The 27,149-nt window shown below is 38.1% G+C and overlaps 1 protein-coding gene and 1 non-coding gene across 4 annotated transcripts; one reads left to right on the plus strand and one right to left on the minus strand.

Moving 5' to 3' along the window:
- Positions 1 to 6,402: 6,402 nt before the first annotated feature.
- Positions 6,403 to 26,537, plus strand: Prim1 (DNA primase subunit 1). 3 transcript variants are annotated; one of them, XM_013363038.4, is made up of 13 exons: positions 6,406 to 6,620; positions 7,282 to 7,439; positions 8,523 to 8,629; positions 8,701 to 8,774; positions 10,927 to 11,063; positions 11,465 to 11,523; positions 12,153 to 12,262; positions 13,008 to 13,099; positions 13,270 to 13,408; positions 17,835 to 17,904; positions 18,636 to 18,727; positions 23,544 to 23,642; positions 26,423 to 26,537. In XM_013363038.4, exons 1-13 carry the CDS (start codon positions 6,518 to 6,520, stop codon positions 26,440 to 26,442), a joined length of 1,260 nt encoding a protein of 419 aa, XP_013218492.1. In that variant the 5' UTR covers positions 6,406 to 6,517; the 3' UTR covers positions 26,443 to 26,537. The 3 variants fall into 3 exon arrangements, 2 of the variants coding, with proteins under 2 accessions (XP_013218493.1, XP_013218492.1); XM_013363039.4 differs by lacking the exon at positions 7,282 to 7,439 and having other exon boundaries at positions 6,403 to 6,620; XR_013440561.1 differs by lacking the exon at positions 17,835 to 17,904 and having other exon boundaries at positions 6,404 to 6,620.
- Trnaa-ugc (transfer RNA alanine (anticodon UGC)) lies at positions 17,423 to 17,498 on the minus strand. Its single transcript has one exon. It is a non-coding gene; the product is annotated as a tRNA-Ala (tRNA).
- Positions 26,538 to 27,149: the final 612 nt, after the last annotated feature.

Consider the following 27,149-nt stretch of genomic DNA (forward strand, 5'->3'; position numbering starts at 1 on the left):
TAATCAGTGGATTAATCCATTTGATGGATTAATAATTTGAATGTATTACTGGGTGATAACTATAGGCAGGTGAAGCATGGCTGGAGGAAATGAGGCACACACTGCTTCCTAGATACCATGAAGTAAGAAGCTTTCCTCCATCATGTTCTTCTGTCATGATGCTCTGCCTTACCTTAGGCCCAGAGCAATGGAATTGACACACCATTGATTGAACTCTGAAACCATAAGCTCAAAATACTTTTCCTCCTCTAACTTATTCTTAGGTATTTTGTTCACAGTGACAAAAATGTGACTAATGCAGAGAGGGCCCCTAGTTGATAGGCTGGTTGCCCACCCACACTGAGGATGGTTCTTCCCCATTGAATCAACCACTGACTCACACCAATGTCCTCTGGAAGCATCCACATAGTTAAAACTCAGAAATAATGCTTTACCAGTTCTCTAGGTATTTCTTAATCTATTCAAGTTGACACCACCTAGAATTAACTATCATACAAACATTCATTAATTATTTGTAGACACAATGAATGAATTAAAGGACTTGAATGAACCATGCCTGTACAGAATCAATCACCATTTTAAATGCTAAAAATGTCCAGAATAGTAATAATAATTGAACTGGAAGGGAAATGCGGGCCATAGGTGTCCATGTCTGAGAGAGACTTGGGGCTGACAGATATATCCAAAAAGGCTAGAGGATGGTATTGCCAAGTAGTGTAAGGACTGAAGAAAAGAATGTTTTGTAACTATGTTGATGAAGTCACAATGGAAAAACCAATAGAATGACAATACTGCCCCCCAGTGGCCTTTGAATAAAGGCCTTTGCTGGGGCCTTATCTCTCTGAACTATGAACTGTGTGTGTCAGATACTCCTTAGTTTATCTCATTTAACGTTTACAGTAACCCCTTAGAGAGAGATAACATATACATGCAGACTCTAGAACTCCACTTAACATCTCTCCCACTTATTAGCTAAGTAACCTTAGACAAATTACTAAAATTCTCTATTATTTCCCCTTGTGTAAAATAGGAATAATATTAGTACTTACCACATAAAGAATATGTGTCTTATAAATAATAAGTTATTTCTTTATACCAGGAATTGAACCCAAGGATACTTAACCACTGAGCCACATCCTCAGCCCTTTTTATTTTTAATTTTCAAACAGGGACTCTCTAAGTTGCTTAATGCCTCACTAAGTTGCTGATACTGGCTTTGAACTTGTAATCCTCCTGCCTTAGGCTTCTGAGTCATAGGAATTACAAGGCATGTGCCACTGTACTCAGCAAGGAATACATGTTTAAAACAGCATTTGATGGCAGGAAAAAATGCTATATAAATGTTAGCTATTATTATTCCCTTTTCCTAATAAGAAAACCAATGTTTTCTTATTAGGAAATCAAATCTAAATCAAGCATTGTCTTAGTCTATTTAGGCTGATACAGCAAAATACCACAAATGAGGTGGCTTATACAATAAAAATGTATTTAGATTCATTGTCTGGTATGGACCTAGCTTCTGGAGTGTAGTTGGTGTTCTCATGTGATGGAAAGAAAAGGCAGCTCTCAGGGACCTCTTCTATTAGGACACAAAACCCATTCACAAAGGTAGAGACTTCAAGACATAATCACATTCCAAAGGTCCCACCTCTTAAGGTTATCACATTAGGTTTCAAGATGGAAATTTGGGGGGGAGGAGACACAAATATTCAGACCACAGCAAGCATAGTAGGAATGAAACCCGAGGGAAAACCTGATAAACCTTGCTTTTAGTTATTTGTTTTTATCATCAATTTAAGAATTCATATAGTTAAGCAATATACTCCCACTCCTTTTGCTATAGATAATACCTCTGACATATAGGTCACATAATGAAAACAATTGCCTAAATTGTTTTTCAGAAACTTAAGTCTGCTTCTGTCTGTCTCAAACCAGTTGAAAGCACCGATACTTTACTTGAGCCTGCACAAATGCCCAATGGGATGGGCATAGTGGCACACACCTGTAATCCCATTGGCTCAGGAGGCTGATCCTACTGATCACAAGTTCTGGCCCAGCCTCAACAACTCAGCAAGATGCTTAGCAACTCAGTGAGACCCTGCCTCTAAATAAAATACAAAAAAAAGGGCTGGAGATGTGGCTCTGTGGTTAAGTGCCCCTGGCTTCAGTCCCTGGTACCAAAAAGTGCCCAGTGGGTGGCCTTTCGATGTCAGAGGGCCCAAACCTCTACCCTCAGAGCATATTGATACTGCCATTTTCTGAACATAAAGAGCATGAAGAAAAAAAAAAAAGGAAAAAAAAAAAAAAGAGAGCCATGAAGTTTTTCTGTTGGTTTGTTACTGGGGATTGAACTCTTGGGTGCTTTATCACTGAGTTACATCCCAGTCCTTTTTTATTCTTTGATACAGGCTCTCTGTATGTTGCTGAGATTAGCCTTGAATGTGGGATCCTCCTGACTCAGCCCCCCAAATTGCTGAAATTAAAGGCGCATACTGCTACCTCTGGATAAATAGGGGAATTGTGAAAAACTCAACAAATTAGTTGTGAAAGGCAGTAACAAGGTGTAAAGGACAATGGAAACAAGCCAAAACAACTGTGTAGCGGCCAATCTCAGAGAAGGGGGGGGAGAGGGGGAGGGGGGAGGAGAGGGGGAGAGAGAGAGGAGGGGGAAGAGAGAGAGGGATGGGGAAAGAGAGAGAAAGGAGGGGAAAGAGAGAGAGAGAAGGGGAAAGAGAGGAGGGGAAAGAGAGAGGAGAGAGAGTAAGAGAGCGAACCGACCAGGGTTTTGATATTTATGGGCTTAACACAGGATGAGGAGGAGCAAGGCGAGTGGGCTGTTACTTCTTCATTGGCCACTTCAGGGATTGGAGGTGCGCCATTCAAAGTTCACGCCATTCACAGGGATTGGAGGTGATGGTTCATGCGCCATTCAGTGCGTCATGGACCTAAGCTCCCGGAAGAGAAGCAGTCTGGGCGCCATCTTTACAAGGAACCTGAGAAATCATGAAAAAGTCCCAGGGGAATGTGGTTCCAAAAACGAATTCTGCAAATCACTCCTGTTACAGCTTTTAGAGTAAAAAGAGCTCAGCAATGAAATTTACTCTTAACAAAATAGGAGGCATATGAGTTGGGGAAAATCCACTAAGTTTTGTGCAGGAAGACAAGATCTCTAGGAATGTTGTATAAGCATTCTCTGCACAGAGCTCATTTTGACCACTTTGCTCACAGAAGTTGGGACACCATGAATATTTTCAGGATTAGGCTAACAGTAGTTTACTACAGACTCTAATCTCTCCTTGCTCCCCTACTATTACTTTAATGATTAAAATTCATAAAAATAATGGTTTTCAAGTGACACAGTACTGATGTGATTATCATAACTGCGCACCCCAGTCCATAATTGCAATGAGATATATTTTTACACAGTAAAACTGATTGGCAGACCTGCACATCAGTAGCATATTTTAAGCTCTCCATGATTCTGCAAATTTGCTCTAATTCATATTTTAGTATTCCTGGGTTTTCGGAGAGACTAAATCCAAAAAGACAACCGAATGGAAAATCCAGAAATAAATCCATGTATTCATAGCCAACAGAGTTTTTACAAAGGTACCAAGAACATACATTGGAAAAGGGTTAATCTCTTCAATAAAAGATTCTGAAAAAACTATATTTATATACACGTGCAGACAAATAAAACTAGATTCCTATTTTTCACCAAATGCAAAAATCAATTCAAAATGGACCAAAGACTTAAATGCGAGACCTAAAACTATAAAACTACTAGGAAAAAAAAATAGGGAAAACATTTCAGTACATTGGTATGAGAAGAGTTTTGTGTTTTTTTTTTTTAAATAAAACCTAAAAAGCATAGGCAACAAAAGCAAAAAAAGACAAATGGGAACATATCAAACTAAAGAATTTTTTCACAGCAAAAGAAACAATCAGCAGAGTGAAGAAACAACTTGAAGAATGGGAGAAAATTACAAACTGTATTTCTGACAAGGAATTAATATCCAGAATACATAAGGAATTCAGACAATTCAAAGAAAAACTGATTTTAAAAGGATAAATTGATAAAAGTAAACATTTGTCCAAAAAAAAAAAAAAGACATAAAAATAGTCAATAAGTCAATGAAAAAATACTCTAAATCATCATGGTTATTAAAAATCAAAACTAAAATGAGATATCCTCTTACTCTAAATAGAATGGCTATGAGCAAAAAGACAAAAATGCTAGTGAAGACAGAAAGGGAAACTTATATACTGTTGGTAGAAAAGTAAATTAGTACAACCATTACCGAAAATAATGTGGAGGATCAAAAATAAATAAATAAATAAATAAATAAAAACAGAACTACCCTATCATTAGCAACTCCACTACTGAATATGTATACAAAGAAAAGGAAATCAGCATATTGAAGAGACATAGGCACCCGTGCTTTATTGTAGCAGTATCCACAATACCCAAAATGGAAACAACCTAAACGTCCATCAACTGATGAATGGATAAAGAAAATGTGTGCCAGACTAAGACAAGAGGATCACAAGTTCAAGGCCAGCCTGGACAATTTACTAAGACCTTGTCTCAAAATAAAAAATCAAAATGGGTGGAGATGTAGCTCAGTGATAGAATGCTTACCTAACATGTATGAGGCCTATTTCAATCCCTGGAATTTGGGGGGTGGGAGGGAGAATGTGATACATACACAAAATGGAAATTTTTGGCTGGGGATATAGCTTAGTTGTAAAGCATGTGCTTACTATACTTGAAACCCTGGGTTCAATCCTCAGCACCAAAAGAAGTTAATTTCATAGGAGTAGAGAATAGTGGTTACCAGAGGCCAGGAGGGTAGGGAGGAGGAGGAGGAGATAGAGAAGTGTTGGTTGATGGGTACAAAAATAGAGTTAGGTTGGAGGGTTAACTTCTAGCATTCTATAACACAGGAGGTTGACCACAGTTAACAAGAATTTATATTTAAAAATAACTATAAGAAGGATTTTGTGTGTTCCTAACAGAAACAATAAATGTTTGAAGTGATAAATATGTTAATTATACTGATTTGATCATTATACATTGTATACACTTATCAAAATATCATACTGTATTCCGGTATTGTCCAAATATGTGCAACATTATGTGTCAATTAAAAATAAAAATAAGGGGGACTGGGGATATGGCTCAGCTGGGAGAGTGCTTGCCTTGCATGTACAAGGTTCAATCCCCAGCACCACAAAAAAATAAATAAAATAAAATTAAAATAAAATGGTGTAATTGTAGCTGAGTAGTAGAGCACTTGCCTAGCAGTGCAGGGGCACTGGGTTCCACCGTTGGCACCAAATATAAATAAATAAATAAGAAAGATATTGAGTCCATCTATGACTTAAAAAAAATTTTTTTAAATAAAATAAGGGCTGGGGACATAACTCAGTTGGTAGAGTGCTTGCCTTGCATGCCCAAGGCCCTGGGTTCTAATCCCCAGCACCAAATAAATAAATAAATACAGATCCAAAAAAAGAAAAAAAGAACTAAATCCTTTACCTATAATAAATAGCCCAAGAAGCCAGCCTGCTATGTAAGAACTGTAGGAAATCAGATAACCCTCTCTGGTGTTGGTGCAGGAGGCCAAACAATAACCTGTTTAACAATGGACCTAAAACGATGGGGACTCTACTAATAGGTGACAGCTTCCCTAATTTTGTCTCTGCTTCCAATTTGTTTTTAATATTTTATTTTTTAGTTGTAGTTGGACACAACACCTTTATTTCACTTATTTATTTTTATGTGATGCTGAGGCGAGTGCTCTACCGCTGAGCCACAACCCCAGCCCTCTGCTTCCAATTTTGGCCCAACCAAATGGAACAGCCCATTTGCAGTTAGCCTGCCTCCAGCTTCCCTCTACCAACAGCTTCCCTTGGGAACACACTGAAGCCTTCCCTTTTTTTCCACTATAAAGCAAGCTCTCCCTCTTCTCTGCCTGCCTTTGAGTCTCTACCAAATTCCAGTGACCGTGGCCGACTCCCTTGCTATAGAAGCTCTTAATAAATAGCCTTTGCTTTTTTCATCCGGTTGGCCTTGGTTTATTTCTACATACTGAACCTAGTCATACTATGAATAATTTATTTCCAAAACTCTAAAAGATATTGGTATTATTTCTACAACATTCATAAAGTTTGCATGGGACTTTTCCTTTCCTCTTCTTCTTCTTTTTTTTTTTTTTTTATATATATCTTACTAACCTAACTCAACAGACTATAGGTGTCACTTTTCCGGAAAAGACCTTCTTCCTAGACAAGACATTGGTCTCCGGCACGCTAGAACAGCGGGTAGACCTTCCAACTTTACCCCGATGGGAGGAGCCAGCCTACTCTTGCAAGCAGCAGGAACTACTATTTCCGGCGGCCGGGGCAAATTGCCTGTGGTTGCCTCAACGCGCCTGCGCGATGGCGGAACCTCCGGCTGTGCGGTTCCCGCCAATTCCCGCGGCGTTCCTGCTTGGGTCGAGTTCCGTGCGAGATGGAGTCGTTTGATCCAGCCGAGTTGCCCGAGCTGCTTAAGCTTTATTACCGGAGGCTCTTTCCCTACTCCCAGTACTATCGCTGGCTCAACTACGGCGGAGGTGATGGAGGCTGGGAGCGGGGTGGATAGGGGGTCGGGATCCAAGCGCGGAGATATTCCGGGTGGGCTGCCCTCACAATGAGTGTATGAAGTGCCTCCTGTGCGCCAGCACAGTGCCGAGCTCTTTATGCTTTATCTTCATCCCACCCTACCACCTCTGAGGTGCAGAAGGGTTAACGGTGGCTCTAATGATCAGTCTGCAGCTATGCGGTTTAAAAAAAAAAAAAAGCCCGGGCGCTAAGGGTGAGGTTGATTACTAAGTCTTAGCGTGAACCTAGGAGGTTTGATCTAGTTCAGGGTCTAAGGAGCTTCTCGCGGAAGGGAGTGGAAAGTTGAATCTTCTTCACATCTGAATCTGTTAGTGCCCACATATGAGAGAGAGATGGCATTATCTGTTTAAAATATTTCTGCACATTTTTCCTGTTCCCTAGCAAATGTGGGATAGTAAATCCCTTCAAACTAGGGACCCTGTCACATCTGAACAGTGCTGTGCACAGAGGCCTCATTAAAAATATCTTGCCAATCGTAATGCATTCTGCTGTCATATACAACAAATTAAAATTTTAAAAATGAAAAAAAAAATCTTCCCTTTGGCTAGTGTCATAAAGCCCTGAGCTGAACAAAGTACTGAATTAATTTTAAAGTGTACACTTACTTTGCAGTGGTAAAGAATTACTTTCAACACCGTGAATTTTCATTTACGTTGAAAGACGACATTTATATTCGTTACCAATCCTTCAATAACCAGAGTGATCTGGAAAAGGAGATGCAGAAAATGAATCCATACAAGATTGATATAGGCGCGGTGTATTCCCACAGAGTAAGAAAAAAATTTTTATATACATTGTTCTTTTGTTTTGTAAACCAACGATGGGTTGGTGCCCCCAGAGTTTTAAAATTAGAGTTTATTGTATTTGAAGATCCACACTTTTTAACTGTTTTTGCAAGTGGATTGTAATCTTTTTGTTTGTTTGGCACTCTACAGAGTGAAAATAAACTGCATTCTCATTAGGACAAAAAAAAATTGAGTATCTAGCTAAACAGCTAAATGAGGAAGTCACCATGGTTTAAGAGAGGAAAATAAAAGAGAATTACATTCTCTTTCAGCATTAGACTTTTCTTGATTCCTGTCTCACATTCCCATACTGCTTCCAGTATGGGAGTAAATCCCTTTGGCTCTACCATAATGTATAGCTAAATCCAGACAGCATTACCAATGCTGTCATTGTCACCATCATTATCATCTCATCAGAATTACTGTGCTGAGTTTCTCTTTGCAGATTCTGGAGTCAATTCTCAACACAGCAGAGTGAACCTTTTAAAACAACTCAGATTATGTGGTCCCTCTGCTCAGAATCTTACTCTGATTCCACTTCATTCCCACCAAAAGCTCTTTTCCCTTCCTCACTTGTTCCAATCCTGCCACACTGGCCCTTGCTCAAGCTGTTTCTCCTGCCTAGAATCCATTTCCCCAGGATCTACTTTGTTCATTCTCTCACCTCTTTTAAGTCTTGCTCAAATAGTATCTTCTCAACAAGGCTTACTACAACCTGCCACTTCTCTCACCTGGTATATCCTGAGTATATCCAGAATAGTACCTGGCAGAGAGAGTACATGAATACTTGGTGGATGAATGAACAAAACAAAGATGCCCTTCATCCCTTCCTTAAAAATACAAGCACTGAGCCAAACATAGTGGTATACACTTGTAATCCTCATGACTAGCCTGGGCAATTTAGCAAGACCCTGTCTCAAAATATAAAGGGCTAGGAGTGTAAGTCAGTAGTAAGTATATGGTTTCTTAGTTTTTCTTTGGCCCTTATTTCCCTTATGAGTAAAAAAAATAGCAGACTTAACAACATAGCAGCTCATAAGGAAACGAATGAATATTTTATATTTGTAGCCCAGTCAACACAATACAGTGAAGCTGGGAGCTTTCCAGGCTCAGGAAAAAGAACTGGTGTTTGACATTGACATGACAGATTATGATGATGTGCGGAGATGCTGTAGGTAAGTACCATGGACCTTGCTGTTGGGGTAAGTGATATCACTGACACTGAGTAATGATAACTTTGCTCTAGTTCTGCAGACATATGTTCTAAGTGCTGGACCCTCATGACAATGGCCATCCGTATCATTGACCGAGCATTAAAGGGTAAGTATCAGGAGTGTCTGAGTGGTGTCAAACGCAAGAATTTGTTTCCCTCTGAATTCTGTATTCTGTAATCAAATTTCATATATTTCTAATATGTTTCCTTGAAACATGAGGAAAAAGAATAAAAGATAAAAATTAAGTTGGGGGTGTGGCTCAGTCATAGAGCAATTGCCTAGCATGGGTGAGGCACTGGGTTTGAACCTCGGTACCACATTAAAAAATAAATAAATTTATATAAATAGATAAATAAATAAAGTCGCCTGGGCACTGTGGCATACACCTGCAATTCCAACTACTCAAGAGGCTGAGACAAAGAAATAATAAATTCAAGGCCAACCTGGGCTTAGCAAACTGTGTCTCAAAATGGCGATGTAGCTAAGTGATAGAATGTTGTCTAGCATGCATGTGACCCTGGATTCAATCCTCAATACTGGGGGGGGGCGGGGGCGGGGGCGGGGGATAAAGTTGTAGTGGAAACTTTGTATATGTGGAAGTAGGTACTGAAGATTGAACCCAGGGATGCTCTACAACTCAGCTACATCCCCAGCCCTTTTTATTTTCTATATTCAGACACAGTGTCACTATGTTGCTAAGGCTGGCCTTGAACTTGTGTCTTCTGCCTCAGCTTCCAGAGTAGCTGGAATTACAAGGGTACAACACCATCCCAGCTGTAGTGAAAACTTTTGTACAGCTATTAAACAAACCGTTGTGTGTGTCTGTGTATGTTTTTTTTTTTCCATTTCAGTCCTCTGGTGAGCAACTCTGTGCTAGGTGCTGTTCTAGGTGATAAAAATGTAAAGACAATAATTCTTAACCTCAAATAGGTTACAATATATACAAGAAGGAGACATATAAGAAAATTGAGGATTATATTTGTATTAAGTAATGTGCAAAGGGAGCTATGAGGATCTAAAACATCAGGAGTACATACAGGAATGGGAAGAGAAGCCAACCTCCATGATGTGTGTCTGTAATCCCAGCTACTTGGGAAACTAAAGTGGGAGGATTGTGAATTCAAGACTAGCCTGTGCAACACAGTGAGACCCTATCTCCAAAAAAAAAAAAGAATAGGAAGAGATTGGGTCAGAAAAATCTTCCCAGAAGAGGTGATGATGATAATGATCACTCTTACATAGAGGGCTTATTGTATACTATGTGCTATTCTAAATACTTTAAACATAGTAACACTTAATATTCCTAGGCTTATTTAAAGATAAATGGCAGTTGGTCAGGGAGAAACAAAAGTGCTGCGGCATAAAGAAATTCCTGGAAGAGAGATCAGGATGGGTACAGACATAAAAGCAAGAACATGGGGGGCACAGGAAACTACAGGTAATTTAATACGGTTAAATAAGCACATGAGTGGAAAAGAGGTTTTAAAAAATGAAGCTTAAAGAAGTGCACAAGCCAAGCACAGTGGTGTATACCTATAATCCCAGCGCTTGGGAAACTGAGGCAAGAGGATCACGAGTTCAAAACCAGCCTCAGAAACTGTCAGGCACTGGGCTGGGGATGTGGCTCAAGCAGTAGCGTGCTCGCCTGGCATGTGTGGGGCACTGGGTTCGATCCTCAACACCACATAAAAATAAAGTAAACATATTGTGTCCACCTAAAACTAACTAACTGAATAAATAAAATATTTTTAAAAAGAAACTGTCAGGCACTAAGCAATCAGTGAGACCCTATCTCTAAAATACAGAATAGGGCTGGGGATGTGGCTCAGTGGTTGAGTGCCCCTGAGTTCAATCCCCAGTACCAAAAAAAAAAAAAAAAGAAAGAAAGAAAGAAGAAGAAGAAGTGCACAAGAGGGGCTGGGGTTGTGGCTCAGTGGTAGACCATTGGCCTAGCATGTGTGAGGCATTAGGTTCGATTCTCAACACCACATGTATAAAATAAAGGTTTATTGACAACTAAAAAACAGTTTTAAAAAAAAGAAGTGCACAAGAGGGGCTGGGTTGTAGCTCAGTGGTAGATTACTCACCTAGCATGCATAAGGTGCTGAGTTTGATCCTCAGCACCACATAAAAATTTAAAAAGGTATTGTGTCCACCTATAACTTAATATGTGTGTTCACATACACATATAAAGAAGTGCCCAAGAACTAGAAGTTTTATAGATTTGTCTTAAAACCTGTTATTTTTCCCTTCTTCAGAGGACTTTGGATTTAAACATCGGCTCTGGGTATATTCTGGAAGGAGAGGTGTTCATTGTTGGGTTTGTGATGAATCAGTTAGAAAGCTATCCTCTGCAGTACGTTCTGGGATAGTTGAGTATTTGAGTCTTGTAAAGGTAAGATCCTCTTAATTGTAATTTACATTTCTTGTTTACTAGCCATTACTAAGCCTGGTATGTTTAATAACAAATTAAACTATCTTTCATAGACTTCTCATCCCAGAGTAGATGATGTTACTAATGATCATTTAAAATCATAACAGCTACCTTTTTACAATATTTCCTATTTTGCTGTAAGTATTCTCCTTTGTGACAAAAAAAAAAAAAAAGATTAATTTACTTTTATTCATTTGTCAAGTAAAGTTAACTCAGAAAACTACAGATATTGAGATGATATAAAATAGCATCCAGGCTTCTGTTTGTTGACAGAAATTTAGCCAATCTCTTTGAATTTATAATAGGACACATTAATTTTTCATGTGTCAGTATAAATTTCTTCTTGATGGTTTGTTTTTCAGGGTGGCCAAGATGTCAGAAAGAAAGTTCACCTAAATGAAAAAATTCATCCTTTTGTCAGGTCTGTTGGAAAAGACCCCATGCAGTTTTAAGTGTATCTAATTTACTTGCATGTGCTTTTAAAATTATCTTGCTATCAGTTTTCACTGCTGGGTATTTTTTTTTTCTTTTTTCTTCTTCCCCACCTGTACCCCGCCTCCCCCCAGAACTGAGACTAGAACCCAGGGGCACTCTACCACTGACTTACATTCACAGCTCTTTTTATTCTTAATATTGAGACAGGGCTTGCTAAGTTTCCCAAGCTGGCCTTGAACTTAAAATCCTCCTGCCTTAGCCTCCTAAGTTGTTGAGGATACCCTGCCTCAAAATAAAAAGGAATGGGCACATAGTTCAGTGGTAAAGTACTCACCTAACATGCATACTGGTTTCAATCCCCAGTACCATAAAAAAGGAAGAATTGGAAAGCATTTCTTAAATATCTATTCTGTGCCAGGTACTATGCTAGGTTTTTTTTGCCTTCAAGTTTCTTGTTTTAATTCTCATAAACCAGCAAAGAGTTATAAGCATCATTTAACCTAGTTAAGCTCTAGAAATTCAGGGAAAATAAGCAGTAACCTCCCACCCAATGGCAATAGTGTTATATGTGTTGTTAATCGTATTGGAACTTTGTTGTTACTTTTCTTCCCACAGGAAATCTATAAACATAATAAAAAAATACTTTGAAGAGTATGCCTTGGTTGATCAAGATATTCTTGAAAATAAAGAAAGCTGGGATAAGATTTTAGCCCTTGTTCCTGAGGATATCCTTTCCTGAGACCATTTTTATGTGAGCTAGTTATATCATCTGTGATATTACGTGTTCTGCTTGCATACCCTCATATATTTATAAGGTTTTTTAATTTTTATTTATTTTTTTACCCCAAATAGCTCCTGTTTTTCTATGTTTTTGTATCTTTAGTCTGGAATATAATAAGAAATGGGGTCATTTTGTAAATCACCTTCCTCATTTTGGAATGTGGTTCTAGAATTAATGGCTAAAGAATGCAGAATCACTTTGTCTAAATATATGCAAACTAGGACAAGCTTTTACATTATACCTTATAATTAGCGTTCTTTCTGTTATATCTTTACTTTTTGTTGTTTTTTACAGGGATGGAGATTTAACCCAGGACTTTGCACATGCTAGGCAAGTACTCTAGCACTGAGCTATATTCCCAAACCATATCTACAATTTTTCAATGTAAGTGTTTAACATTATGTTTTAGAAGACCATAATAGAGGGCTGGTATGGTAGCTCAGTGGCAGAACACTTGTCTAGCATGTGTGAGGCCCTGCATTTGATCCCTAACACCACATAAAAACTAAACAAACAAAATAAATGTATTGTGTCCATCTGCAACTAAAAGTATTAAAGAAGAAGACAGTAATAGTTACTTTCTATTTCTATATATGTGCAAACTTTGGATATTCTTGTAATGATACATCTAAAAACTTAAGTTGTTCACTGATGTACCCTAAATGAGTGTGTTCTTTAATGATCGTCACCTATTCATGAAGATCTTCAAAAAAACTTCCAAAAGTCTCACAGTTCACTTCAGAGATGGGAGTATTTGAAGAGAGTAGCCAGCACGAATCAGGTATATTCCATTCAAATCTATTTACAGATTTGATGATGAGATTCTTAATTAAGTTCTCATTATTTTGCTCATCAGTTAAAAATGATTCAATAACTTTTTTTTTAATCTTCCTTAAAGAAATACTCAAAAGTTCCTACTAATTCCCATGCTGGCCTTGTATCTGCTTTTAGAATATCAAAAATGACAAATGTGGACCCTGGCTAGAGTGGGAGATTATGCTCCAGTACTGTTTTCCACGGCTGGATATCAACGTTAGCAAAGGAATCAATCACTTACTGAAGAGCCCTTTTAGCGTTCATCCAAAAACAGGTACAATATAAAGAAAGTAAGGAAAATTAAAAGAAAAGTAAGTTATTTTTGTTTTAGCAAGCACATCATTAGGTATGAATACATGTCTGTGACATTAAAGGTAGAAGTATTACTCTATTAGCTAGTTTCTTCTGTACTTTGTGTGTATGCACACAGGTGTGTATTAGGGGTCAAACCCAGAGCTTTGCTCATGCCAGGCAAGTACTCTACCACTAAGCTACATACCTAGCTTTTTTTTTTTTTTTTTTTTTAACACTATCAGTTAAAGTAGCTACCAGATGAATTTCTACTATGTTAATGTTTTTCAGTTGAGTTTCTGAGGCTTAGTGTTGGAGGACAACAGCTCTCATTGTAGATGAGAAAACTCAGTCCCAGTAGGTTAAACTGACTTATCCAAAATCATAAAACAAATTTTGTCAGTGCTGGGAACAAAATAGTTTTGTTGGGGTTATTTGTTTTTGATTTTGCCTTACTTGGGATTGAACCCAGGGACACTCTACCACAGAGCCATATCCCTATCCCTTTTTACTTTTAATTTTGAGATAGGCTCTAAGTTATAGAGGCTAGTCTCAAACTTGCCATCCTCCTGCCTCAGCCTCCCACATTAGGAATTATAGGTGTGTACCACCACTCCCAGCAGAATTCAGCTCTTAATCCACTATGCTGCATTTTTCAGGTTTGTTTTTGTTTATGATTTAGCTTTATTCTTTCATATTTCTCTTATATAATATTTGATGGACTGAAATTGACTTTAAATTGATATAAAAGTGATTATATTAGCATAAAACTTTGTTCCGTCTAACCAAGGGACTTGTTAATAGAGAAGGATATAGTTGTCCTCTTTAATGTCAACAATCCAATTCTGCCACTTGCTGTGAGATCTTAGGCAAATTAACCTTTCTGTAAGGTTTTGGTGTTCTCATCTTTCAAATTGATATTAAAGATTGGTTTGGTTGCACATATCTGTAGTTTTAGCTACTTGATCAATTTTGAACCCAGAAGTTCAAGATTAGCCTGGGCAACACAGTGAGACCCTATCTTAAAATAAAATAAAATGAAGATTAAAAATATCTATCTCAATGAGTTATCATGAAGATCTAAAATGTGAAGTGCTTAGAAGATTGGCACACATTCACACATTCAATTCTTTCAAACTGCCTAGTTTCCTTTAAGAATATATAATGAGAGCTGGGGTTGTGGCTCAGCGGTATAGCACTTGCCTAGCGTGTGCAAGGTCCTGGGTTTGATCCTTAGTACCACATAAAAATAAGTAAACAGAATAAAGGTATTGTGTCTAACAACAACTAAAAAATAAATGTTAAGAAAAATAATATATACTGATATAGTTCATACATTTATATGGCCCCCTTCTTCAAACCTGCCAACTGTGTGTTTTTAGCTTCTTTGGCAATAAGCTTATTATTATTAATTTAATATGCATTTTAAACTTCAGTGGGTATCCCCACATTCTCATATGGGTAATTAATCATGTTCACTCATAAGCATACACCTTTTTTTTTTTTTTTCCTTTTTCTCTTTTAACTCAATACTGGGGATTGAACCCAGTGCCTGGGCATGGCACATGGCTAAGCAAGTGATCCATCACTGAGCTAAATCTGCAACTCCCACTCCACTGCCCTCCACCCCCACACACCCAGATAGGTATCAGTAATTTGCCCAGATTCGCCTTGAACTTGCAATCCTCCTACCTCAGGATCCCAAGTAGCTCACAATATTTTTTTTTAATATTTATTTATTTATTTTAGGGTTTTTTTTGGCGGACACAACATCTTTGTATGTGGTGCTAAGGATCGAACCCGGGCCGCATGCACGCCAGGCGAGTGCGCTACCGCTTGAGCCACATCCCCAGCCCACAATATATTTTTATTATATCCTTTCCCTTTTCATATCAAGTAGCCACTTTTACTCTATCTTCAAATAACAACTTCCAGTTCCCTTTTTTTGTTACTCATCTGACATTCTTTAGATTCATTATATAATTTTTGAGATATGATGAATTGTATGTTGTATCTCAGGTGTAGCTATCATAAAAGAGTAAGGTGAGTGGCACACACCTATAATCCCAGTGACTCAGGAAGCTTAGGCAGGAGGATTTCAAGTTCAAGACTAGCCTCAGCAACTTAGGAGACCTTGTCTCGAAATTTAAAAATTAAAAGGACTAGGGCTGGGTGTGGAGGCGCATGCCTGCAATCCCAGTAGCTCAGGAGGCTGAGGCAGGAGGATCATGAGTTCAAAGCCAGCCTCAGCAACTCAGTGAGTCCCTGTCTCTAAATAAAATACAAAAAAGGGCTGGGGATGTGGCTCAGTGATTAAGTGCTCCTGAGTTCAATCCCTGGTGCCCCAAAAAGGGGGGGATGGCTAGAGATGTGGCTTAGTGGTAAATTGCCCCTGGGTTAAATCCCCAAATACCCCCCCTACAAAAAAAAATAGACAAGATAATGCTATCAAAGGTTAAGCATCATTTAACAACAGGGATACCTTCTAAGAAATTGTTCTTGTACAAATATCACAGTGGATATTTACATAACTAAGCTGTGATAGCACCAGACAATAGGATCTCCTAGGATCACCAATTTATATACAGCCCATGATTGACCAGAATGTCATTATGCACAATTAACTATTTTATTTCCAGAATGCTTTCTAAAGATGTCTAACATATAGGTGTATTTTTATTTATCTCAATGAAAAGTCAAATCACTATTTCTATCTATTTTCCATTTTATGGACTCTCAAGATTTGAGATTGTTCTGAACTTAATATGGAATTTTTCATCATTTTATTCCCTCCTCCTCTCCTGAGTATTAAAGATTGAACTCAGGGGCTCTCTAGGATCTAAAATCCTAGCCCAGGCCCTTTTTATTTTTTATTTTGGAATAACATCTTACTAAGTTGCTAAGGCTGGCTTCAAACTTAACAATCCTCCTGCCACAACCTCTCAAGTAGCTGGAATTAACAGGTATGTGCCACCATACCCAGTCATTAAACATTTCTAAATATAGCCAGGCACGGTGGCATACACCTGTAATCCCAGTGACTTAAGAGGCTGATTGATACAGGAAGATTGTAAGTTCAAAGCCAGCCTCAGCAATGGCGAGGCTCTAAGCAACTCAGTGAGACCCTATCTCTAATAAAATACAAAATTGGGGCTAGGGCTGAAGCTGGCGGCAGAGTTCTTGCCTAGCATGCATTGAGATTCTGGGATAGATCCTTAGCACCACATAAAAATAAAACAAAAATAAAATAAAGTAATTCTGTACATCTACAACTACAAAAAAAAATTGTAATATACCTGGGGATGTGATTCAGTGGTTGAGTGCCGCTGAGTTTAATCCCTGGTTAACACACACACACACACACACACACACACACACACACACCCGCCCCCGCCCAAAAAAAAAAAAAAGTCTAAATATAGAAATAAAAGGAAAAACAAGGACAACTTAAAAATAGCTGAACATTCTTCACCAGTTTTTTGTGGGGTTTTGGGGTTTTGTTTTTGTTTTATGTTTGTTTTTGTTTTGTTTTCTTGTGGTGCTAGGGATTGAACCTGGGGCAAGCACTTTACCAACTGAGCTATATCCCCAGCCCCTGTTTTACATTATTTTTGTACTGGGATTGAACCCAGGGACACTTTACCACTAGGTAACATCCCCAGCTCTTTTTTTTTTTTTTTCAATTCTAATTTGTTATACATGAAACCGACCCTACTTTTGAGACAGGGCCTCACTAAGTTGCTAGGGCTGGCCTTGAACTTGCCATCCTTCTGCCTCAGCCTCTTGAGTTTGCCAGGGCTATGGATGTGAGCTATTGTTAACCATTTAAAAAAAATATATATATATATATAGTAGTTGTACATGGACACAGTGTCTTTATTTTGTTTATATACTTTTATGTGGTGCTGAGGATGGAACCCAGTGCCTCACACATGGGAGGCAAGCACTTTACCTCTGAGCCACACCCCAGCCACCATTGTTAACTTTTTTTGGTGGGGGGGGGTAGTCCTGGGGATTGAACCCAGGGCCTTGTGCATGCAAGGCAAGCACTCTACCAACTGAGCTATATCCCCAGCACCCCCTGTTAACCATTTTTTAAGAAAAACAAGAGGTACAGCCAATGTGAAAGTAATTTATATTTCTAAACATTGTTCTTAACAGATAAGTCTAATTTGTAAAATTTTAACCAAAAATAACTCAAAGGCTATCTCCTTCAGGAGATACACCCTGCATTCTCTTTGAATATGTATTCCTTGTTTTATCTGAAAAGTTTCCCATTTTTGAGATGGCTCATATTCTCCTTTGAATATGACTCTGCTTTCCTAAATAAAATTTTGTGTTCTTAAAGAAAGGAACAGCTCATGATTTGTATTCAACATTAAATCATTTATAATTTCTGGTTCTTTTAGGTCGAATTTCTGTGCCTATTGATTTACAGAAAGTGGATCAGTTTGATCCATTTACTGTTCCAACCATAAGGTATGTTTCAAATCATTGATCATTCCTTATTTGTTTATGAACACTGTTCTGGATTTGAAGTGGGTTATGTTAGATCCCTACTTAGAGAGGTAGCCGAATGGAAATGGTATATTTGGTTATAGAGATACTTGGTTCTGAGATATAATGATGATGTATAATAGAGCAATTATAAGTTTTTCCAGCTATTTTGCAAGGAAAACATAAGGTCAAATAAGTCTTGGAATCCTGGAGATTTAGCTTATTGGTAGGGCCCAGGGTTCAATCCCCAACACCAAAAATAAATCTGGAAGTGCTTAAACATATTTTAAATCTTTTTAGAGCTGGAAATGTAGCCCACTGGCAGAGCACTTGCCTAGCTTATGTATAGCATGGGTTCGATCCCCAGCACTAAAAAAAAAAAAAAAAGAACAGGTGGCGAGGGGCGGGGTGGTTCTTTACTAGAAGATTTCCCAGTCTTTAGTATAAAAGTGTACAAGAACAACTCTAAGAAGAGATAAGGATGTATTGCCACTGTGTGTGTATGGGGGTGGGTGGGTGTGTGTGTGGTATTGGGAATTGAATCTGGGGCTTTGTGCATGCTAGGTAAGTAAATGTACTACCATTGAGCTTCACCCTGGCCCAGCCACATATTTTTTTCACAGAACATCTTATGGGATTCATGTGCTAGCATATGCTGGGTAATACCAGGAACCAACTTAAAATTATCATATTCTGTTACTTGTTACTTGTAGCTCCATCTGCCATGAACTGGATGTCATTTTTACTAATGAAAAGGGAAAAGAGGAGACTGAAGCTGAATCTGATGTCAAACATAGAACCAAAGGTGGGTTAATATATTTTTTTTTCTTTAATGTTTTTATTTTTTAGTTTTCAGCGAACACAATGTCTTTGTTTGTGGTGCTGAGGATCGAACCCGGGGCTGCATGCATGCCAGGCAAGTGCACTACCACTTAAGCCACATCGCCAGCCCTAGGTTAATATATTGACACTTCAACTTAACACAGCTTTTTATATAGATTATCTGTCTGTACTACAGTAAGCAATTCTCCTTATATTCAGACCAGTCTGGGCCAGTGTTTATCCTGAAATCAGCTCATTAACATGTTACAGGAGTGTTTCATTCATCAGTTGCCCAAGTGGTGTTACTGAGTCCAATTTATTTCAATACACATTTACTAAGCAATTTTTAAATGCTGGGATCTATATTGCAAGATTGTCAACTAGTGCTGATAATTGTTTGAATCTATCTCTTTAAAAGCTGTTTATATTTGGGGCTGGAGTTGTGGCTCAGTGGTAGAGCACTTGCCTACCAAGTGTGAGGCACTGGGTTCAATCCTCAGCACCACATAAAAATAAAATAAAGATATTGTGTCCACCTAAAACTAAAAAATATTTTTTTAAAAAAAGTTATTTATATTTAACATATACTATATGTGCCATACTCTTGATCTTTTATTTTTGTTGTATTCAGATGGTTTTATGGTAGATATATGTCTAAACTGTTGATTGAATTATATATTCAAGAATTTTAATAAAGAATTTCTGAATCTTCCTTAATGGAAGTCAGATCTTCTGTACTAACACCCCAAAGGTGCTCTCTGACAATAGAATCCAATGGCACTTTTTTTTTTTTCTTCAGTGGTACTGGGGGATTAAAACAGCCCCTTGTGTACCTTAGGCAAGCTCTGTACCACTGAGCCATATCCCCAACCCCTCCAATGGCACTTTCTGTAATAATGGAAATGTTACATATTTTTAGTACCCAATATGGTAATCACTAGCCATGTGTGACTTTTGAACACTCAAGATGTGGCTAGAGTGACTGGGAAGCTGAATTTCTTATTTATTTTTTTTTTAAATAGCCAGATGTACCTGATGACTTCTATACTGAACATTCCAGATCTGTGATCTCTGATTTATTTTGTGGTCAAATATTGTTACCCTTCTTTCAGAATCCAAGATCAAATATTGCTTCATCTATTCTAGCTTTGACATAATACTAAAACAGTACCATTAAAATTTGTAAAGTATTTATAAGGATGCTATTTAAGATATTTGAACAAAGTCTCCAACATGAAAAACAAGAATAACTGGGAAAAGTAACTCAGAAAAACAGAAAATGGAAGGAATAAAGGAAAGTCTAAGCATGATACAGTGGCACGAAACTGCAATACCAGCTATCCAAAGGCTGAGTCACACAAGGATCACAAGTTTGAAGTCAGACTGGGCAATCTAGTGAGGCCCTGTATCAAAATAAAATTAACACAGCAAAAGCAAAGCACCAAGCAACTCCTGTCTGAATAAATTACAGAATAGGGCTGGGGGTGTGGCTCAGTGGTCAAGTGCCTCTGAGTTCAATCCCCAGCCCCAAAACTAAATAAATAAAAAAAAAATTAGAGCCAGGCACAATGGCTCACACCTATAATCCCAGTGACTCAAGAGGCTAAAGTAAAAGGATCATAAATTCAAAGCCAGCCTCAGCAATTTAGCGAGACCCTGTCTCAAATAAAAAAATAAGCGCTGGGCTATAGCTCAGTGGCAGAGCACTTGCCTAGCATGTGTGATGCACTGGGTTTGATCCTTAGCACCACATAAAAATAAACAAATAAAATGAAGGTATTCTGTCCATCTATGGCTACCAAAAAAAAAAAAAAAAGCTTTAAAATAAATAATAAGAGATGGGCACAGTGGCTCATGCCTGTAATACCAGCAACTCAGTGAGGCCTTAAGCAACTTAGCAAGACTCTGCCTCAAATTTAAAAAAAGAGCTGGGGATGTGGCTCAGTGGTTGAGTGCCCCTGAGTTCAATCTCCAGCGCCAAACGTAAAAAATAAAAATGGTTAGGGATATAGCTCAGTGGTAAAGCACCTCTGGTTCAATCCCTGGTACTAAAACCAATTAATTTAATTTAATTTTTAAAAGGCTGAGGGTATAGCTGAGTGGTAGGTCATTTACCTAGTATGCATAAGGCCCTAAATTCAATCCCCAATACTGCAAGAAAGAAAAAAAAAAAAAAACTATGAATAGTACATCCATGAACAAAATCAGAATGCTTTGAAAAGAAAAAATACTCAGAGAACAAGAAAGAGCTCTTAGAAAACAATCAGGAAGCCTCGTGTGGTGGTACACACCTATAATCTCAGCGACTTGGGAGGTTGAGGTAGGAGGACCATGAGTTCAAAGCCAAACTCAGCAACTTAGCAAGGCACTGAGCAACTCAGCAAGATTATCTCTGGTAAAACATAAAAAGGGGCACAAAATGTGGCTCAGTGGTTAAGCGCCCCTAGGTTAAATCCCTGGTACCAGAAAAGAAAGAAAGAAATCAATCATGAAAATAAAAGCTAATAAAGGACTTGGAAAAGTCAAGGAGACTTCCCAGAAAGTAGTACAAAAAAAGATGTGCTAGAACCAGGTACAGTGATGCACACCTGTATAATTCCATCACTTCAATTCAGGAGGCTGAGGCAGGGGTTCTCAAGTTCCAGGTGTGCAACTTAGTGAGATCTTGTCTCAAAATAAATGAAAAAGACTGGGAAGGTGGATCAGCGATAGAGTGCTCCTAGGTTCCATTCCCAGTACCAAACAAAAAAAAAGACATGGTGGTAGTGATTTTAAGAAGCAAAAAGATAAAGAAAACTGGTGGACTTGGTTAAGAACTACTGACTGTCTATAGGAGTTTCAGAAAGAAAACAAACAAATGGAGGAAGAAGTTGTCCCAATTATATAGGAAAACATTCCAAAAATGAGCCCTTTACTGAAAAGGCTTAGCACAGTCATTAAAACAGAACCAATACAGAGGTACATAATTTTAAAAGTTTGGAATATTGAGAATTAAACTAAGCACTTTTGGGCCTCACTGCACTCTCCGTCCCCCAAAGTGTGTGTGTGAGGGGGAGACAACTTCCAAAACAAGGAAAAATGGCCTTGGATTGGTGAATAAGAATGGAAGTAGTTATTTATTAAAAGTTATTGCCAGGGCTGGAGTTGTAGCTCAGTGGAAGATGCCTGCCTGGTATATGTGAGGCACTAGGTTTAAGTAACACAATGAATGAATGAATGAATGAATGAATATCCATCGACAACAACAAAAAAAATACTAAAAAAAAAAGACTGGGGTAATAGCTCAATGGTAGAGCACTTTCCTGGCATGTGTAAAGCCCAGGGTTCAATTCTCAGCATCACATATAAATAAAAAAACATCTATTGACAACTAAAAACAAAAAAATTTTTTTTATTTTTTGTTTGTTTTAATTAGTTACACATGACAGTACAATGACCTTATCATATATTTGAATCAGATGAGATATAATTTCTCATTTTTTTGAGTGTAAGGTTACAGAATCACATTGGTCATGCAGTCACGTATATACACACAGTAATAGTAATATCTATTTTATTCTATTATCTTTCCTTTCCCCCCATCCCCTCCCCTCCCCTTTCATCACTTCTCTGTACCCAATCTAAGGTGGTGCTATTCTTTTTTTTTTTTTTCCTCTTACATCTTACATGTATTTTGTATAACGATGAGGGTCTCCTTCCACCTTCCATGCAATTCCCCTTCTCCCTCCCTTTCCCTCCCACCTCTTTTCCCTATCAAGAGGTAATCTTTTTCCCATGCTCTTCCTCCCTACCCCATTTTGAGTCACCCCCCTTATATCAGAGAAGACATTCGGCATTTGAGAGGACCAGAAGGTCAGAATTAGGATAGGAGGCTTCTAATTTTCCCATAATAATGCTGATAGCACTGTGTTTCTCTTTTAACAATGTGCATCTATTACTTTAACATTTCTTAATTTGAATATTACCTGTTTTTTGTTGCTTTGATTTTGTTTTAAGATATCAAACTGGGCTGGGGATGTGGCTCAAGCGGTAGCGCGCTCGCCTGGCATGTGTGTGGCCTGGGTTCAATCCTCAGCACCACATACAAACAAAGATGTTGTGTCCGCCGAAAACTAAAAAATAAATATAAAAAAGTTCTCTCTCTCTCCCTCTCTCTCTCTCTCTTTTAAAAAAAAAAAAAAAAAGGATATCAAACCCTAACTGGGCATGGTGGCACACACCTGTAATCCCAGAGGCTTGGAAGGCTGAGGCAGAAGGATCCCAAGTTCAGAGCCAGACTTGGCAATAGCAAGACACTGAGCAACTCAGTGAGACCCTATCTTTAAATAAAATACAAAATAGGGCTGAGCATGTGGCTCAGGAGTCGAGAGGTCGAGTGTCCAAGTTCAATCCTCTGTACCAAAAAAAAAAAAGAGAAAAATATCAAACCCTGGGCTTCATGTATGCTACGCAAAAGCTCTGCCACTGAACTCTACCCACAGCCTTAGAGAATTCTTACAAGAAACCTAAATTTTTGTTGCAGGGCGCAGTGTTGCACACCTGTAATCCCAGCATCTTGGGAGGCTGAGACAGGAGGATGGCGAGTTCAAAGCTAGCCTCAGCAAAAAGCGAGGTGTTAAGCAACTAAGTGAGACCCTGTCTCTAAATAAAATACCAAAAATAGGACTGGGGATGTGACTCAGTGGTTGAGTGCCTCTGAGTTCAATCCTTGGTACAAAAAGAAAGAAAGAAAGAAACTTAAATTTTCATGTTATTCTTGCTACCAACATGCTAATTCTAATGTTTGCTTCATAATTTAGATTATAAGAAGACCAGTCTGGCACCGTATGTGAAAGTATTTGAACAGTTTCTTGAAAACCTGGATAAATCACGAAAAGGAGAACTTCTCAAGAAGAGTGGTAAGACAATGGTTTTCCCTTTTATTTAATCTTATATTTTATGAGTAGTGTAAAGCATCCAGCCAATGATCAATATTTGAGGTCTCATCCTTGCCTCTCCTCAAATTTTAATTTTTAATTTTTTTGTTTTTTTGTTACTGGAGATCAAATGCAGGGCACCCTGCCACTAAGCTACATCCCCAGTCCTTTATGTTTTTTATTTGAGACAGGGTCTCACTAAATTGCTAAGTGTGGTCTCAAACTTGAAATCCTCTTGCCTCAGCCTCCCATGTCACTGGGATTACAGGTATATGCCTCCACACCCTGCAGAAATTTACTAATAAATTTTATGTATCTTTATTTTTTAAAAAATTGAGGTTCTTTAATTTGGTTCAATATATATATATATATATGTATATATATATATATATATATACATATATATATAATTTTTTTTTAGAGAGAGTTTTTTAATATTTATTTTTTAGTTTTCGGCGGACACAACATCTTTGTATGTGGTGCTGAGGATGGAACCCAGGCCGCACGCATGCCAGGCGAGCACGCTACCGCTTGAGCCACATCCCCAACCCCAACATATATTTATTAAACAATTTTTCCTAGTACTGGGGATTGAACCCAGAGGTGCTTTACCTGAGCCACCTCCCCATCCCTTTTTATTTTTTATTTTGAGACATGGTCGAAGTTGCTGAGATTGGCTTTGAACTCGATGATCCTCCTACCTCAGGCTCCTAAATCACAGGAATTGTAGACATGTACCACCCACCTGGAAAGTTTCAATTTTTTGAGCTACATAACCAGCCCGTTTTATTTTGAGACAGGGTCTCACTAAAATTGCTTAGGGCCTCACTAAGTTGCTAGGGCTGGCCTCAAACTCATGATCTTCCTGCCTAAACCTCTGAGTCTCTGGGATTATGGGCATGCACTACTGCACCGAGTTTTATTAAACATTTTCTATGTGTCAGTACTTTGATGAACACAAAAATAAATTATACAAGATTAATGCCATAACATGTTTTTGTGCCTGTAAGTAGTACTGTCTTGTTACAAAAGAAAGCAATGCAAGATGCTAAGAGAAATCGATCTGAATCAGTCTGACAATTCAGATGAAAAGGATGGCATTTGAACTCCTTTCAATGAGCTTTTATAAGAATTCTAATTCTTGGAATGAGGGTGTAGATCAGTGGTAGAGCACTTGCTTAGCATCTATGAATCCCTGGGTTCAATTTCCAGTACCACAAAAATAGATAAATATTCTGATCCTCAATGCCAATATACCATTTCTTGAAGTATAAATAGGAATTTCACAAGCAGAGATTTGATGATAAAGGCACATCATTAGAAAAAGGCAAAGGGGTTTTTTTGTTTGTTTGTTTTGGTTTTTGGTAGGGTTTTTTTGTTTTGGGTTTTGGTTTGTTTGGGATGCTGGGAATCAAACTCAGGACCTTGTAAGTGCTAGGCAAAAACACTAGGAAAAAGGTAAAAGATTCTATACAATCTAAAGAGAAATCAGAGTATAGGCAGGCACTCTTAACACTGAGCTACACTCCTCCGCCCAGAGTTTTGTTTTTTTTTCCCTTTCTTTTTAATGTACTGGGGATTGAACCAGAGGGTGCTTTGCCAAGTACCTATAGCTATGTGCCCAACCCCTTTTGTTTGATTTTGAGACAGGGTCTCACCAATTGTCCAGGCTGGTCTCAAATTTGTAACTCCTACCTCAGCTTTCTGAATAGCTGGATTTACAGACATGTGCCACTATGCCTGGCCCAGGATTGTTCATTCTTGAAGTAGCAGCAAAAGCACAGTCAGAGGTAGCAAAGCATAGCACAGCTAATCTGGCAGGAAAAAAAAAAAAAGTGTTAGGAAAGAGATATAAATCTGAAGACAGGCTCAAGCCAAAGCATAAACAGCCTTGAATTTCAGACTTAGGAATTTAGGCTTACAAATAGAAACAGGAAAGTTATCAAAGGCTTCTGAGGAAGGGAATTCCATGATTTGTAGTTCTAGCTACAAGAGTAAAACTGGGCAGATGATCAGGAATAAAATAGAGTCTAAGGAGACCAGGTAGGCTATTGGCATTTATGAAAGTTCTCAAAAAAGTACAAAAACTTTAACCATCCTTGAGACTTGGAAGTAGAAAGATGGAAGTGTCACAGAAGTCAGGGGGGAAATTTCAAGGAAATTATCAAGTTATCTAATGATTAAGGTACTGATAAGATTCTGTTAGACATAGTAACTAGAAGAAGGTACAAAGAGGATAGTAGTATTAAATGAGGAGTTCCTTGAACAGGAGAGACCTCACAGTGTGTAAGCCAAAAGCAGAGTGACCATTCAGGAAACTCCTCCATTTCAGGTTTTTTTTTTGGCGGGGGGGGGGGGGGGGGGGAGTGTGCAGGTACTGAGAGCTAGGCTAATTCTCTACCACTAAGCCACACCGTTAGTCTCCACATCAGTTTTTAATAAAATGTGTATTGGTTTAATTAAGTAGTGCCTAAGATAATGTTTTACTCATAGTAGATATTCAAATATGTGCTTGTTGAATGAACAGTGATGACCATACTTGAAAAAGCCTTGTTGAAGGTGCCATTCCATGTGGCCTTCTACTAAACCCTTTAGATTCTCATTCCATACTGGTTCAGCTTGTAATGTGGACTTCAGCAAATGTGAAAACAAATCTTTATCCATGATGTAAATTTAATGGAAGCATGAAGAAAATCAGAATGTGAAAATAAATGGGTTTTATTTTCCTTTATATCCTCTGATAAAAATCTATTCTATTTTAGATTTACAAAAAGCTTTCTGAAGATAACATCTCCCCTCAAACAAATGTGGATATCGTCTACCTGAAACAAGGATCAAAAACTTGAAGAGTCATTTAATAAATATGGCAGAACCATGTATATGTCTTAATGCTTACAGCAGAATTTCCTTTTCTTGAGAAATAATTTATGTTGAAAAGATTCCCTGAGGCCACTAAAAAGACTCCTGTTAAAGTTTGTGAAAGGAACTTAAAGCGATTAATAAGTGAAATGCAGATAATTTTTGTAAAATTTAATGTTATAGAAAGGGGCTGGGGATGTGGCTCAAGCGGTAGTGCGCTCGCCTGGCATGCATGCGGCCCGGGTTCGATCCTTAGCACCACATACAAACAAAGATGTTGTGAATGCCGAAAACTGAAAAATAAATATTGAAATTCTCTCTCTCTTAAAAAAAAATATATATATATATTATAGAAAGATAATTCCAAAGCTTCTGACACAAATAGTTCTACCAGTTGGCATATAGAGAGGTAAGTGAACAGTAATATACTTCCATTTCATCTCACTGGATATTGCCTCTATATTATGGGGTAAATGACAGCTTTGTCCTTAAGTCTTGGACACTTGTTAATATACCTAGAGTATATATTCAATCACTTCCTAATTTTGTTTATTTATATTGATATTGATATTGCCTGTCTTTTTAAAAATTATTTTAAACTGGGCATTTAAACCTAACAAAACTTCAGTT

This window comes from Ictidomys tridecemlineatus, chromosome 6 (genome assembly GCF_052094955.1).
Source record: "Ictidomys tridecemlineatus isolate mIctTri1 chromosome 6, mIctTri1.hap1, whole genome shotgun sequence".
Lineage (NCBI taxonomy): Eukaryota > Metazoa > Chordata > Mammalia > Rodentia > Sciuridae > Ictidomys > Ictidomys tridecemlineatus.